Source organism: Onychostoma macrolepis, chromosome 11 (assembly GCF_012432095.1).
Source record: "Onychostoma macrolepis isolate SWU-2019 chromosome 11, ASM1243209v1, whole genome shotgun sequence".
NCBI lineage: Eukaryota > Metazoa > Chordata > Actinopteri > Cypriniformes > Cyprinidae > Onychostoma > Onychostoma macrolepis.
The window spans coordinates 8,981,015-8,997,798 of record NC_081165.1 but is presented as its reverse complement, the minus strand read 5'-3'; the positions used below and the strand labels follow the sequence as shown (position 1 = coordinate 8,997,798).

Below are 16,784 nucleotides of genomic sequence, written 5' to 3'. Positions count from 1 at the left end.
TAAATTAAGTATTTTTAATTTGATTAATAATAAGAAGAATTTACTGTTCACAAAACAATACAACTAAAACTTTAAAATTAAAATGGAAAAAAATACAAAAACATCTTTAACTGAAGTTTAATAGCTATAAATAATAAAATAAATATTATTATTAAAATAAAAAAATAAATAAAAACATATATATATATATACTGTGTGTGTGTGTGTGTGTGTGTGTGTGTGTGTGTGTGTATAAACAATAATTGATAAAGAAAAATGACAAACAACACAACTATGGAAAATGTCAAATACAAGAATATGTTTAAAAAAACTATAATATAACCCCAATTATGCTAAAATAACACTGATTCTCAGTCATTTTAATTAGATTCATAATACAGTACACAAACGCAACCTGTCCAAAGACAAAGATTTGAAAAATAATAGATTTATTTATAGAAGACTTGATAAATTAAATGTACTGTGTATTTATTTATTTATTTATTTACAGAATTAAAGTTTGAGGGCAAATTGTGCTTCATTTTCATGAAAAAGTCCATGCAAAATTTTATATCATTTCTTGCTTTTAATATTGGTGTGAAATATGACCCGGACATATGCTTGACTGGTTGTGTGAGACTATACACTCACACACACACACACAAAAAGTGGACTTTTTCCCTATGGGATGTCCCCACTTTTTGTGAAAAGTGGGGACATCCCATAGGCGTAATGGTTTTTATACTGTACTTACTGTATATTGCCCTACACCAACCCTACACCTAAACCTACACCTTACAGGAAACTTTCTGCTATTTCAGATTTTCAATACACTCCATTCTGTGTGATTTATAAGCGTTTTGAAAAGTGGGGACATGGGCTAATGTCCTGAAAAGTCACCTTCTCCTTGTAATACCTGTCATACCCTTGTATGTATACAAATTTATGTCCTCATTTGTCACAAAAACGCACGCACACACACACACACACACACACGTCTGTGTGTGTGTGTTTATGCTACATTGAGGAGACCAAATGTCCCCACAAGGATAGTAAAACCTGAAATGTTTGACATTACTGGTCCCCACGATGGAAAAAAAAAGATTAAAAATAGTAAATGATGTTTATCTTAAAGTGTAACAATGCAAACTATTATTCTGTAAGGGGTAGGTTAGGGTTGGGTTAGGGGATAAAAATATTGTTTGGTCAGTATAAAAGTAATAGAAGTCAATGGAAAGTCCCCACAATTCACGGAAACAAACGTGTGTGTTTGTGTGTGTGTGTGTGTGTGTGTGTGTGTGTGTGTGTTGTGCATGATATATATGTAAGCAGCTGTGCAATGCAGCTCTCTCTCTGAGACAAACTGATTTGTATTGACTAAAATCATGAAGTTCTTCTCTGAGTGTCTCTAATTGGATTGTGTCAGATGACTGTGATGTTTATTTCTGGACTGAAAGTTGAAAAATTATGCTCTCAGTAGATGAAGTTCCATGGTTCCATGCTGTGTTGTCTATTAACATTAGAAGAAGCAAACGAGAAAGCTTTAGCAACTGTCACTCTGCTCATATAGATCTGTGATGCTTTCATCTCATTAAACCAGCACCCAGAGCCTCCTTACTAAAACATCCTGCACATGAAACAGCAAAGAGAGAGTAAAAAGGTGTTTGACTGGTCGAGGCTTATAACATACATTATTAGCTGTAGTACTTCAACATGCCCAGCAGATGTGAGTGTTGCACTGTTTTGCTTTATCAGACTACATCGCTGCATTGTTTTGGGGTTGTTGTAGTACTGAGTGTTTAAGTGATCTGAAACAGCACCTGTTTATCTCCAGTTACCTGAGTTATGGCTCGTATAGACGTAAAAAGCATTTTTTTTTTTTTTTTTTTTGGCACTTTGGGAATGTTCCAAGTTGAATACAAGTTTTATGCTTTATGGGAAGCATCTGTGACATTTAGTCGATTACCAGAGGGGGACAACAACTTTTTTTAGAGTGAAAGTCTATGGGCTAAGGCACTGCATTAATGCTTAAAATACATTACAGGCCTATGCATGCACATGGAGTGGTGTGATAGTGTAATTACTTAATAACTTTCTAATCCTATCTGTACAAAGTTAAATGCAGATTTCATAGAATTAAAATTTTACACATCTTCAACACTATTAAAATCTATGTAATAATTTGTGTAACTTGAATTTCTTTTCGACTATTTAATGCTTTAACATGCATTTTACCATGTTTAAATCCAGCAAATAAGCAAACAAGTCAATAGATCTGGGCCAGGTTATATGAAATATTTCCAAAATATTATATCCAAACGTCCTGTCATCACCAGGTATAGTCGTAAAACCTGGTAAGTTTGCAAAGTTCACATAACCAGAATTTCAATATTTAGACAGTTAAAAAATATTTTTGTACTGAAGACTTTATATTAGCGCTTTAAAGATTGTGCTTTTAAAGCTTCCAAAATGTTTGACTTCCATTGCAAATGCATTACTGCAAACGCAAAGTTGTTTTTGCAAACGGAGGGTACATTTACACGACAACGATGTGTAAACCAGCGTTTTTCAAGTGAAATGATCCCCGTTTCACACAGATCCACGAAAACAACTGAAAATGCTGTATTATGTATGCCAGGCCAGTAGTTGGCCATGTCACTTTGTAAAGAAACACTATGTGAATACGTAATGCATTTTTGTAGTTTACACGAAGACGATAACAGTATAACTTTCAAAAACTCGCACTGTGAAACCCGTTTTCAAAAGTTTGTTGTGCCAATGAACGGCCGAGATGCATAAAATGTTTACTGTTTTTAATTCAAAACGGTGTCGTGCAAACACCCCCTTAGAGATGTGACAAAATTATATCAGTAGTAATCAAAAGCATGTCACAGATGCTTCAACCCGGAACACTTCGGTAGGAAAAGGCAGAACACTTGAGGGATTGGGCCCGTGATGAGAGACAGTCGTGTAGACAGTGGTGGGGCAGTTAGGCCGTCTCTCCCCTGCAGTGTCAGTGAGGGAGTGCTGGCGAGGTGCTGGTCTGTGTGGCTGTCTGGCTGACGTCTGTGTCTCCTCCTCTCTCCCGGCAGTTCATGGCATCAAGTGGACTTGCAGCAACGGGAATAGCAGCACTGGCTTCTCAGCAGAGCAGCTTGTGCAGCAAATTCTGGACAGCCACCAGACCAAACCACCTCCCCGGACTCACAACTGCCTCTGCACGGGAAACCTGGGTAAGGGAACCGGCCACAAATGATATCTCTGTATCATCTCATTAAAGAAAACTCTCTGAAAAAACTTTGTCTCCTGAGAAAAAGACACCCATTACAGTCTTAAACAGTGCAAATAAGTCAGAGATTTCACTATGAACTCATTTTTCATCAAATTCCTCCAATACCAAATGATCTCAGCTTCTTTCCACATTCATTTTATAACGGTATATTCTTACTGTATGACTGTTGATTCATTCTTTTCTCCTTTCATAAGGACTCGTGGGGGTTTTATTGATAGTTGTTAATCAATTTATCTAACAATTTATCATTATATTTATTCTAAATATAAATCTGACCATATATTATTTACATTTGGACTTTCCATCATCTTTTCAGGTTCAGTATAGATTATGGCCAGTAGATGGTACTAGTGGGTCAAGTAAAAATTATTTGAATGCAAACCTTTCTCCAATACAAATTACTGTCAGACACTGATTAATGCATTTACATTAAACAAAATGGATTATGAAACCAATGCATTAATTTTCTCTGAAATCACACTGACAGATGACAGTGTTTAGTCAAGTGAAAATTATTTTTTCCACCATATCACAAATATTTTCAGACAGTTTAATACTCAACTCGTGATATTTTAATCTGATACATTATTATTTTATCTGAATATCTGTTTTTAATTATTTACTGTAATATATATTTTAATGATGTCATTTTTATTCATACTTATGTATTTTTGTGTATTTTTAAATAACACTTCTTAGAATATACACTGCCGTTCAAAAGTTTGCTATCAGTAAGATTTTAAATGTTTTTAATGGAGTCTCTTATGCTCATTGAGGCTGTACTTATTTGATCAAAAATACAGGAAAATAAACAGCAATATTGTGAAATATTATTGACATTTTTAATATTGGTTTCCTATTTTAAAATACTTTATAGGATCATTTATTTCTATGATGCAGCACTGAATTTTCAGCATCATTGCTCCAGTCTTCAGTGTCACATGATCCTTCAGAAATCAGTCTAATATGCTGATTTATAATCAATGTTGATACTGTTGTGCTGCTTAATATTTTTTTGGAACATGTGATACTTTTTTCTTTGATTCTTTGATGTATAAAAAGTTAAAAAGAACCACATATATTCAAAATAGAAATCTTTTCTAACAATATAAGTCTTCACTATCACTTATTATCCATTTAACACATCTTTGCTGAATAAAAATATTAATTTATTTTAAAAAAAAAAAAAGAAAGAAAAAAATTACTCACCACAAACCTTTGAATAGCAGCGTATATTGTAACACAAAATTTCTATTTGAATAAACACTGTTCTTTTTAACTTTTTATTTATCAAAGAATCCTGAAAAAAAGTATCACAGGTCCCAAAAAATATAAAGCAGCACAACTGTTTCCAACATTGATTATAAATCAGCATATTAGAATGATTTCTGAAGGATCATGTGGCACTGAAGACTGGAATAATGATGCTGAATATTCAGCTTTGCTTCACAGGAATAAATTATATTTTAAAGTATAATTTAAAGTATAATATATTAAAATATATTTCACAAAATTAAAGTTTTGTTCTGTATTTTTTGACCAAATAGATACAGCCTTGATGAGCATAAGAAACTTGTTTAATCTTACTGATACCAAACTTTTGAACGGCTATGTACATAGCATTTGCCATTTCTCTGCTAAACAGTGTGCCAGCGCTTTCAATAAAATACATCAAAATGCATGGTTTAGCTTTATGTGTCAAGCTATTTTTAGGTTGTGTTCATATTATACCGTAACTTAGAATGTGTCTACTCTCTGTAGGTGCTGGGAGCAGCCTGCATCACAAATGCAACAGTGCCAAACACCGTATCATCTCCCCGAAAGTGGACCCACGCACTGGAGGCGCCTACAGCAGCACCCACTCCGAAGTTCAGAACAACGACGTGTCAGAAGGAAAGACGGAGCACAGCCACGGCGGGGGCAAAAACGGCAGGGCAGGGGCAGACGGCGCCGGGGGCACGGGCGGCCGAGAGAAAAGGAACGGCAAGGTGCACAAGCCAGCGCTGCTCCACCAGAACAGCATGGAGGTGTCCTCATCCAACCAGGTGGAAGTGCCAGATACCACCCAGAGCTCACCCGTCTCCATTAGCAGCGGGCTAAACTCCGACCCAGATATAGCCGACAGTCCCGTGGTGACAGGAATGGGCCACGTAGCCTCAGTAATGAGCAGCCTGTCTCAGTCCGCCACTGTATTCATGTCAGAGGTCTCTGGAGACCCTGTCTATAGCATGTCCCCCACTGTAGACCCCAACGCTCACCTCTTGGGGCCCGACACAGCCTCAAGCAGTCTGGTATTAGCAGTGACAGCCGACAGTCACAAATTTGCCTTTGCTGGAGCGGTTGGAGTAGGGTTAACAGACGCAGGGTCCACAGACGGACTTGCTATGCTGTCCACAGCCGGTGTGTCTGAAGAACTGGTGCTGTCTAGTAACCTGGAATCTGGAAGTATTAAGCTGCCCGAGACTAATATGAACTTTGACCCTGACTGCTTCCTCAACAACCCCAAGCAAGGTCAGACCTATGGAGGGAATGGGCTGAAAACCGAGGAGAGCAACGGGAGCAGCTGCAGTAACGGAGGGCTGAGGTGTTCCCCGCCGCTGAACGACAACGGTTACAGCTTCAGTACCTCTCTGGTGAAGAACATCAAAACGGAGGACACGTCATTTGAACAGCAGCTGGCGAAAGAGAGTGGCTATCAGGTTGGAGAAGTGGTGAGCGGTGCTGTCAGTATGCCTGGTTCCTCAAATGGCGGTTCGGCTCAAAACTCCCTGGCTCTGACTCCCACTGGTTCACTGTTGCCGTCTGGAGGTGGACTCAGTCCCAGCACTACTCTTGAGCAGATGGATTTCAGTGCAATTGATGCCAAGCAAGACTACCCATCCAGTGTTATGTCAGCGGCAGGCTACGGCCAGCCTATCTCCAGCTCTCACTTGGCCCACCAGAGTCACTCCCCCAGCTTCTTCCTGCAAGGTTCTCCACAGTCCCAAACCCAGAACAACTCCAGTTCGGCCCAGAACTCTCACGACTCCAATGCCTACATGGGCCTGTCTGTCGTCAAGACGGACTCAACAGGAACAAATGGGCATCTCCACCACCATCATCATACCCACCCCAGCCAGCACAATGCCTCTAATTGCAATGGCGGCTCTCCAACTGAACGGAATGGACAGGCTGGGTCGCTCCAGCTTCTGCAGTACCAGAACCGCTTTCCAACACCGGGTCAGGAGCGTGAGGAAGTGGGTGGTTTGGAACAGCCAATAGGAGCAGAACAAGGCGAAGGAAGTGTTCAAGAGAAGGACTCGGATGGTCTAATGAAACCAGGGGAGCACTTGCAGCCTGGTGAAGGAGGAGAAGCCGAGGGTGTAGGAGGCGCAGAGCACTACCTCCAGCAACCAACGGAAGGTGGTGGAGTCGGGCCGGGATCTGGAGGAACGAGCACGAGGGCAGAAAGTGGATCCATGTGCAATGACGCCGAGGGAAGTGGAACCACCAATCAACAGCTCCAGCCACTCCTGCAAGGAGCCGGTTTGGTGCAGGGGCTTTTTAGCCCCGTGGGCGCCCACCAGAGCCTGGGCAGTAGTGGAACCAACGGAGGGGGCTCCATGGAGATTAATCTGGACCACTTTGATGTTTCCTTCGGGAATCAGTTCTCAGATCTCATCAATGATTTCATTTCAGTAGAGGGTGGAAGCGGTACGGCGGTAGTGGCGGGCGCCAACGCTCTCTACAGTCATCAGCTGATGACCCATTCGGGAACAGAGGGGCAGGTCTCCTCTGGAACTGCTGCACAACAAGGTGCAGACGAAGTAGCTCATGGGGCAAGAGGGTACAATTCTGCAGACCTCTGTCTCCAGTCCTGTTGCAGCCCTCAGTCCACCCAGGCTGGGGCAGTGGCGGGTGAGGCAGGACAGCTGGCATATATGCAGGTGGCTGAGGCCGTGTCGGCAGCTGTGGCACATGGAAACATGGGAATGTTACAGGCTACCGGAAGGCTGTTTGTGGTGACAGACTATTCTCCAGAGTGGTCTTATCCTGAGGTGAGTTTGTGACACTTCTGCAGAACTAAAAAAAAAAACTGGACTGCTATGGATGTGTGCTAGAATAGCCAGCAGGGGGCAGCAGAGATGAAAGCAAATGTCCAAATGTGGAGGGAATTTTGTGGAATGATTTTTAACAGTAAAATAATTAAAACTTTGTAATAACAGAAGGGTAACTAAGGGGTAGTTTACCCAAATCCTGTCATCATTCTGTCTGACAAATTCTGTCACCCTCAAGTTGGTCCAAACCTGTATGAGTTTCTTTTTATCTTATGAACAAACAAAAAATATATATTTTTGAAAAATGCTGGTAGCCAAACATTTGACGGTAGCCATTGACTTCTCTGGAGTCGGTTGCATAAAAGGTTTAGACTAATCTTAAAAGTTAGTCAACTCATTTTTTCTTTGTCATATTTTAGGTTAGTCTAGGATGAATCCAAAAAATAAGACTGATTACCCTTTGGTTAAATGCTAGTTGGTCAGACTAGTACTTAAGACACTGCCTTAACATAGAAGCTAAGTTTATGCAACTGGCCCCTGTAGTATAGAAAAAAAATGATACTGTTTGGTTACACACCTTTTTCAAAATATCTTATTTTGTGTTCAACAAAAAAAAAGAAATTCATACAGGTTCGGACCAACGTGAGGGTCAGTAAATAATGACAGATTTTTCATTTATGGGTGAACTGTCCCTTTAAGTAAACAAAGGCCAAGGTACATGAAGAAATTTGCGTAGTTCTGTGGAAACCTGTGGAGTGAAAGCTTACAATTCACATGGGAATCGGCCACAAGCTGTTTAATGCAGGAATAGATTTAAGTCTTGTGAGGTCTGAATGCTAAGCTCAAGGTCTTCGCTACAACAAGTGACGTATGTATTTGTCCCAGAAGCCCCTGGGCCACATGAGACACATGCTCGGCCTGTTATTAACATGCCCATTGGCAAGGAAGCACTCGGACTAATATAGACCGAGGGATATTAGATCTCACCACAACAACACTTCAGCTCTCACAAACCCTGGTTATTTTTTTCTGTGACATTTTCATTGTTGGAAAAAGATATCATCAGAGATGTGCTTTAATTCAGTCTTTCTTGTAGTGTACTGACATTTAAAATAAATGCATATTTACAACAGAAAAATACATGTTGGATTAAAAGAGAACATTGTCGAATCTGACAGTGAAAGCACAGTAAATGTAACCAACCAGTTTCAGGGGAATAGCACCGTTGCAAGTTTTAACAGTTTACATTAAAGGAAACTGTGCTCATTTATATATAATATTGGTATATATTTCTCAGGGTGGTGTGAAGGTGCTGATCACCGGTCCGTGGCAGGAGGCCAGCAGTGAATATACCTGTCTGTTTGATCAGATAACAGTTCCAGCCTCCCTCATCCAGCCCGGGGTGCTGCGCTGTTACTGCCCAGGTATTTCACTACAATGCATGTCCATACAAACATTTAAAATTGTCCTTTTAAAGGGAAAGGGTAATGCAGCTACATTTCAGTATACTAAAATCATCAAATAGTGAAAAGATAAAAAGGGGACAATACATCAGTCAGTATGCCACATGGTCCCAATCCAACATCTTATTTTAGGGTCTTTTTCATGCTAAAAATAAATAAATAAACGGGTAATATTTCAAACAGTCTCTATACTGTAGTCCATGAATATATCATGTGGTCTTTGTGAACAAACAAAGGACTGTTCTTTAACAGCTGTCATAGAGAACTCATTAAAATTCCACTGTTACATAACTAAATAAATAAATAAAAGCAAATACTCTGAGCCATCACTCTTACCTTTGTAAATGGTTTGCAAATGTGTGGACTTCACACTGTAAGCCATTTCTTTGCACATTAAAAATGATTAATTTGTTTCTCGTTTCCTTTCAAAGCTCATGACACAGGCCTAGTGACCCTGCAGGTGGCAGCCAGCAGTCAAATCATCTCCAATTCAGTGGTGTTTGAGTATAAAGCCCGTGCCCTGCCTGCCCTGCCCTCTTCTCAACACGACTGGCTCTCACTGGACGGTACGTTTGAGATTTATCTTGCGTTACATCATATACCGCTGTTACACAGTTTTTGGTTTTTGGTTGTTATCATTTTGCATTTATTCATTTTCAGCAATACACTGTAAACAAACTTTGGATGTTTCATCTGAATTCATGTTTTTTATGCATTTTGAATACTTACTATTATATTTTTTTTGCCAAATGTTGTTTGTCTGAAAAACCTCTGAATGGCTGATGGCTGACACTTCTTCAAGCTTTGTTGGCAGGTGAATAATCAAAGACTTGGTTGCTGTTAAACTATTGGTTTTGCATGCATTTTAATCAAGGTGGCCCAGTAGTGTTTGTCTAGTCTAAAAGTAAAACAAAAGCAACTCACAGAGACTTTTTTTGGCCTGAATATGTAAGTTGTGTAAACTGGGCAGGTAGACTTTGTCAGATATTTCAAAGGTGAATGCCATCCAGTATAGAATCCATTTGGATAAAAGAACCTTGAAAAGGCTTTAAAAGACTTGTCTGTTCTTGCAGTCATGGTGTATGTTGTTGTGCTTCAATTGTTTATGGAATATATACTAGTCAGGTTATAAGGACTTGTGTGGACTTGTTCTGTGGTAAAAATACGATGTGTTGTTTATTTTCTGAGGGTGAATCTCAAGAGGAAGTATCCACGTCATATTTTGTAATAATAAAATGTTTATTTTAATAGAAAATCTCATTGCTTTATATTTTGTGCACATTTAAATGGCAAACAATAAATAAATAAATGAAGTCTAAATTTCACTAAAAACAACTGTAAATATATATATTTTGCCTAAAAATGACAATTAAGCACATGTCCCCCATGTCCTCAACTTTAATGTAAAAAACATCATTGCATTTTCAGTGTTTGCACTGTACTGTAAGATAGAGTAATTAAAATTAGTCTAGGCTGGACATTGTAGTTCCCTTTAAATTAAAATCAGCATAAACTTCAGTATTTAAATACTTTTGCAGTAAGTAGAGTTTGAAGTTTATTTATTTTACAACTGAAGCAATTTATCTAAATAACGTAAACAGATCTTATGGGTCCTAAAAATAGACTTAGCCTATTTTTCCACATTTCTTTAAGTGAAATTCAGCCCTGCATCGACAATTTAAACTCTTGTTGTATTCTAGTTGTATTTGAGGCCAACCCGATGTTTACAGTTACAGATGTTAAGATAGAAAAACGCTGAAAAGGGGTGATCTGAGTTCATGAGATGAGATCTCATTCGTCTAATCGAGCTTCAGTTCTCCCAGCATGCTGTCTGCGTGCATCCAGCGCGTTATGTGCGTGGCGCTGAACGACACACCGCCTGGCCTGATTTGTCATAATGCAGAGAGGAGAAAAACTGTTTATCTGCAGCATTGCAGGTACTGAACCACAGGACAGAGGCTGAGAGGGGCAGGAACAGTAAACCTAACTCCTGTTGACACAGATTTGTCGCAAAACACCCGTGTGAGCGACCATCACATTGTTCCAAGCGGTTATATGAATGATCGCAGCGGCTCCATTGTTTCGCTGCCACTCCCAAAAGAAAAACACGTCCACATCCAACCACCACACGACTTCAGATTCGCGCGGTTTTAGTCAAAAGCGAAACAAAAACATCAAAAGCGAAAAGCTTCGGGTCCAGGAGCTGTCGTCAATCGCTATAAAATAGAAGAACGTTTTAAAAACACACATAAACAAAATACGCAAAAACCGATCGCGGTTCGGAGGCGAATGGTTGGTGCGCGTAGCGCGTTCGCAGTTTAAAAGATAAGACAACACGTAGATTTCTTTTTTCTTTCTAATCGACTGTTTTCCGTTGGAAAAAGATGACTGTGATGCCTGCGAGTGTTTGGAGAGCCAGCCGGTGGCGCACGACTGCGCGTAAAGCGGTGCGTAAAGCGCGTACCTGCGGCGGATGAAGCCCCGCGTCTCCATGAGCGAGCGGAGAAGATAAAGCATCGGCAGCAGGGATGGGGAGGGAACAGGAGGAGGTGTAGAGGAGGGGGACGAGGGGTCTTTATCTCTCTCCCTACACACTCCGCACTTACACTTTGTTCTATTGTTGTTGGCTCCGCTGCCAAGCGGCTCCTGCGGTTAGTTTGACGCTGGATGGAGAACATGTGTGAGTGACAAACAACACGCTGGCTGATTCGGGTTAGTATGCGTGATTTTTTTCCATACTGACATGAACTTGATCTACATGCACAGGCTATTTAAAGATGGATATAGGCTGTAGTTGTGCTCCAGGTGTCAGTGTCTTTGTTGTGTGTCCTGCAATATTCTCTCCCTTGTTTGTGATGTTTCCCAAAAGCAGTGAGAGCATTTTCTCTGCTGGAAAGATATTGCATTGCATTTCGGAGAGCTCATGGGTGAAGTGTGGAAAATATTCACTATAGACTCAGCATGGAAGTTTCTTAAAATTAATGGTTGTAAAATTATGATGTTGTGCATGTTATGACCAAGTCAGATTGTACACAAAGGCTTGTAAACTTTTACCAACCGGTGTTCTCCGAGACCTCCAGATCTCCTAAAGCATGTGGTTACAATGAGTCAGTGAGGTGTAGTGCGTCTGTCTTCAGCACCACAGGCAGTGGACAGCGACAGTGATGCTGAGAGGATCAGAATGTTGCCCTTCTTCTCTTAAGCGCTCCAGAGGGAGAGGACGAATATACTGTGCCATGAAGTTGACCATTTTTTCTAGAATTATACAGTGTTGTAATGACATGCGGTGTTGTTTTGCTGGCAGACCTATTAGAATTGTTTTACCAACCTGTTGACAACTTTTGTCATTTCCCTTGTCTTTTCGCTGTTTTTATTGCTATTATGATCAACACTAGTTTCTAATCTGTGTGTGTGTGTGTGTGTGTGTGTCAAATTACAATCTGCAATACTTGCCACATCTCACTGAAATCACATCACAAAAGTCAAGAGGATTTCAACCCAAATCGAGTAACTTCTGTATTCTTGTTTTGCTGGCCTGCCTACATGCCCTTACAAGGAAACTTCTAACTAGGTCACCATAATCAACCCTAAATCTGCAGTTCAAAGTTCCTTGTTCTGCTTTGATGAGATTTCCTGTGGAATTCTAGGAACTGCGGTCAGGGCTCGAGTCCGCTAATGGAGCGCCCACACAGATGTGTCTCATCCATCCTGTTTTTGCTCTCGATTGAGATTAAACTGTTTTTTGTTTGTATGTCTACTCTCCATGCAGACTGAACTAAATCTGAGCATGTTTCACTCGCTTTTAGTTTCATGTGTAATTCGAGTACACAACTCTTTGTGGAGATTCTGTTTTTGTTTTGTTTTTTGTTGTTGTTTTGTAATGGTCATTGTGTTGTTGTTGTTGTTGTTTTTACATTTTCAGTTAGTTTCATTGTCAGTAATGTATTTTACATATTTTGCAAAACAAAGTTCTTTCTTTGTGTGGATATACTGTCCACAGTATTTGCAGTATTTTAAGTAAAACTCTTTGAAGCCTATTGTTGTCCATTACTTGCAGACATAAATGCATAATATCTAAAGAAAGTCAAAAAATAAAGAATAAAGAAAAACATTCACACATAAACAAGAGTGCCTTTGTTTCCAGTGGTCTAAGTCTTTGTGCTGGAAGTTGTGGTCTGAGGCAGTACATGTCTGATAAACCTTGAATGGGGATTCAAATTGACAATATTTAATTGTTTTTATGCAGAAGGGATGTTTCCAGTTAGACGAGGAAAGTTCATGCAAATAATCAGTGCTGGGAGTATGACTGACATTATTATCATAGCATCCACACCTCTGTCCAATTCTATCCAAAACAAGCACCTGTTCCAGTGTCATGATCTACTAGATCTACCAATGTCCACAGCATTAGGAGCTGTTATCCCAGCTTTGAGTCCATGCTGAGCTAAATCCCCTTAAGACAAAATCATTGCACGTTATCAGCTAAATCCTGTCGAAAGGGACATTTGTACGATTTTGTTTTTTTCCCATTTCTGTTCGATGCATTAATAGTGATGGGCTTAAACAGGATATTAGTCTGTTATAGATTTAAAGCAAATCCTGTGGAAATGCCCAGCACAGCATGAGCTCTTTTAAACCCTAAAAATAAAAATGGAAGTCAATATGCTCTCTGAGCTCAGATGTAGCGAATATTGGATATGCTCATGGGAAAAAAATTCTATAGCAATCATCCAGAATTTAATAAGTAATCATAAACACTGTACACATCCTATTTTCTCTGCACATTAGACTTTCTATTTTGTTTAAAGATGCATTGATTATTTAATAGTATATAATTTTCATTAATCAGCAGACAGTAATTGGAAATTTATTTAAGAGCGATGGCAGCTGTGTTTCATCAAATGATTGAGAAGAGTGTCACAACCAACACTTTAAAGATGTTTTGGATTGCTATACAGTCTCAGCTCGCCAGATATGGTTTCTTCCACATCACTTTTCCAAACTGGCCTGCAAGATGGGAAATTGCACTGTGCAAATTGCATTTTGCACCTTTGCTTAATATGCAAAACAACACTGTCAGCAAGTGCAGTTTAATATGCAATAATCATTCCTTGCCATATGGATGCATTGTCAAATGCTTGTTTTAATTTCTGATGACTGTAAAGCCCGTAGTCTCTTTATTACCAATCTCAGGCACAATAAACCGCAACAGATCTTCAACAAGTGAGTGATTTTGAGCCCCTGTTGCGCTTGTAGCTGTAAAGTGGTGCAGAAGCCCCCACTCTCAAGAGCATGATGCAACTGTGATGAAATAGAGAAACCGGCTTGGGCTCTCTGCATTAGGATATTACCATGAGATACTCAAAGATCCAGCGAATAGAGAGTTTAGTCCTCTCACTCAAGGCTTGTGCTCAACCACATGAGGTCCGCTTGACCAGGAGAGGTACCCAGGCCAAAGGAGCAGCACCAAGGCTGATGTAACATCTCCTGAAAAACGGTAACACACATTGGCACAGTCTGTTTAGTACTGTTGGGGGTTTTTCTAGACACCTTTGGGCTAGTTTATGCATGTGCGTCGTCATTGGTCTGTGTTGGTGAAGGTTGTTGTTGGGTGCTTGGGAAAAGTCAGATTTATGCGCACAAAGTCAAGATGTCATTTTCTATACTTTTAAAAGATAGCCTCATATGCATTTAAGACTTTCTGAAGAATCTTGCTCTTTTTAAAGTGCATATTAAAAGTTGAAATTAACTGTTGGAACTGTATGTTGCTTGATTTTTGCATGCATTCGTTTGTTGTGACATGTCTTGGGACCTGATTTTTGTATAGGAATTCAAAGAAATTGGGCCAATTTTTGACATTGAAATGACTGCGAAAAATGGTCAAATTACCTTGAATTCACCTTATATATTCACCTCAATACAGCAAATGCAAATAATGTCGCCTCATCCATTTCCTCTAAACATATTCACCACGGCTGCGTTAATAAACATGAGTTAGGTCTGTCTGTTTTGAAATGCTGCCCCTCAACAGTTTCAGGTTTGACACAAAGCTCTCAAGCGTTCTGTTGCCTGGCTGGTCTGCTGGCGTCTGATTGGTCGTCTCCAGGCTGCTGGAGGTGTAGTAGAGCGTTGATTATGTCACAGCCCCGTTGTAGAGCAATTTGGTCCCTCCTCCCCTTTCCCCTCCCCCCCAGCCTACATGAGAGTACGTGTGCCGCATTCTGAGTGGAGGGAGCGAGAGAGAGAGAGAAAGACAGCCAGCCAGCAGCAGGTGGAAATGACATCATCTGCACTGCACCAACACTGCAGTAGTGTTTGAACAAAGCTGCACTGGAGCTCCGTTTCGGAGCGGCTCTTTTTGTCTGCAAGGGTGGATATTTGTGGAGGAAAAACACAGAATCCAATGCTTGTGTGTTTGGGCATTCATTAGAATTAGATTCACTTTCATTCACCGTGTGTGAAACAGAACTGGTGTCAATGTGGTATATGCAGGGAATTTGGCTTTATGTTAGCGGTCACTGTAAAAAAAAAAAAAGATTTATGAGCTTACGTACACCCGCACGTCGCTGGAAACCAAGGGTTTTTTTTGTTTGTTTTTTTGGGATATGCAAGCTAGTTACTATTTGATATGGACAAATGGAAATGGTTCAATGAGAAATAATAATGAATGAATGAATGAATAAATGTGTGTTTGAGATGATGAAGAGTATTGAATGTGTTATAAATGTAATCTTTGTATGTACTATAAGTTTACTATAATGTACTATATGCTTTGTGCATTTAAAAAAAAAATCTATTTTCAGTTTTTTGTTGTTGTTTTTTTATTGTTATTTGATTTTCAAAAAAATTGTTGAAATGATAGTTCATTTTCATTAGTTTTTTTAATTTTCACAATCTCAGGACAGCTACACCATGTAAACATTTTTTTTTTAATCAAATATGTTTGAAATTTCAAAAATAATTTTTAATTCAGAAATTGTAATTCATCATAGATGAGGTGTATTTTGAATAACTTTGAATAATTTTGAAAACAATGAGCATCATATAATTGACCATATGAAGTAGAGAAGTGAAATTCGCAATATATTTTACTTCTGTAACATGACAATTAATAGAGTTAAACAAAAGATTCATCAAGAAAAAATATAGGACAGCACTTAATTTTTACTTAATTGTTTTTTGTTTTTTTGTTTTTTTGTATCCATACCAGTGATTTTCCGCCTTATATAACCTTATATACAGTTAAAATGCCTACTTGCTGCCAGCATGAACACTCCTATAAACTGCCTTGGTGATGTCAGCAGACAAAAAAATTGGTCTCAGAGATCAGTTATTACTTCTGGATGCAAGACAAATATAATTTTCTTTCGAATAACATGCATTGATGAATTATGCACAATAACACTGGGAAGCATCTGTTAAGAAAGTAAATAGAGTTTGACTTCATGTTGGTTTTAAAGTCAGTTGAGATGTACACATAACAATCTAAATTCCCTTATGTTTTATGCAGATAACCAGTTCAGAATGTCCATCCTGGAACGCCTAGAGCAGATGGAGCGAAGGATGGCAGAGATGGCCGGTCAGCAGCAGCAGCAACAGAGCAGTGGAGGACCATCTGAGAGTGGAGGAACTGGAACAGGAGGAGGAGAAGTAGGAAGAAGCAATTCTGAACAGGCGCAGGTATCATTCTGTGCTACACTGTCTTGCTCCAAACTAATGCATATCCCTATTAGCTTCTTGGAATTGACTTGATTCTTGATTCTTTGTTTTAGTTCTCACCAGGTCAGGGTCAGAGCCAGGGTCAAGGTCCAGCTGGCAACTCCTTTGAGAGCCGTGTGGTGGTAGTTTGTGAAAAAATGATGAACCGCGCATGCTGGGCCAAGTCCAAGCACCTGATCCACTCCAAGACGTTCAGGGGCATGACTCTTCTTCATCTGGCAGCCGCCCAAGGCTACACCACACTTATCCAAACACTTATCAAGTGGCGGTGAGTATACTGATTGTATACCTGCA

The 16,784-nt window shown here is 39.6% G+C and overlaps 1 protein-coding gene across 18 annotated transcripts in view; it reads left to right on the top strand.

The window, feature by feature from the left end:
• Positions 1-16,784, top strand: part of camta1b (calmodulin binding transcription activator 1b) — a 332,021-nt gene that overhangs the window by 302,476 nt on the left and 12,761 nt on the right. For 15 of the 18 annotated variants that reach the window (XM_058792231.1, XM_058792239.1, XM_058792227.1 and 12 more), the window contains 6 exons: positions 3,072-3,212; positions 5,033-7,308; positions 8,606-8,732; positions 9,203-9,337; positions 16,282-16,451; positions 16,544-16,758. In XM_058792231.1, the coding sequence (XP_058648214.1) occupies positions 3,072-3,212; positions 5,033-7,308; positions 8,606-8,732; positions 9,203-9,337; positions 16,282-16,451; positions 16,544-16,758 (3,064 nt within the window). The remainder of the gene's footprint in view (positions 1-3,071; positions 3,213-5,032; positions 7,309-8,605; positions 8,733-9,202; positions 9,338-16,281; positions 16,452-16,543; positions 16,759-16,784) is intronic. The other 3 variants (XM_058792233.1, XM_058792241.1, XM_058792236.1) reach the window with 1 other exon arrangement.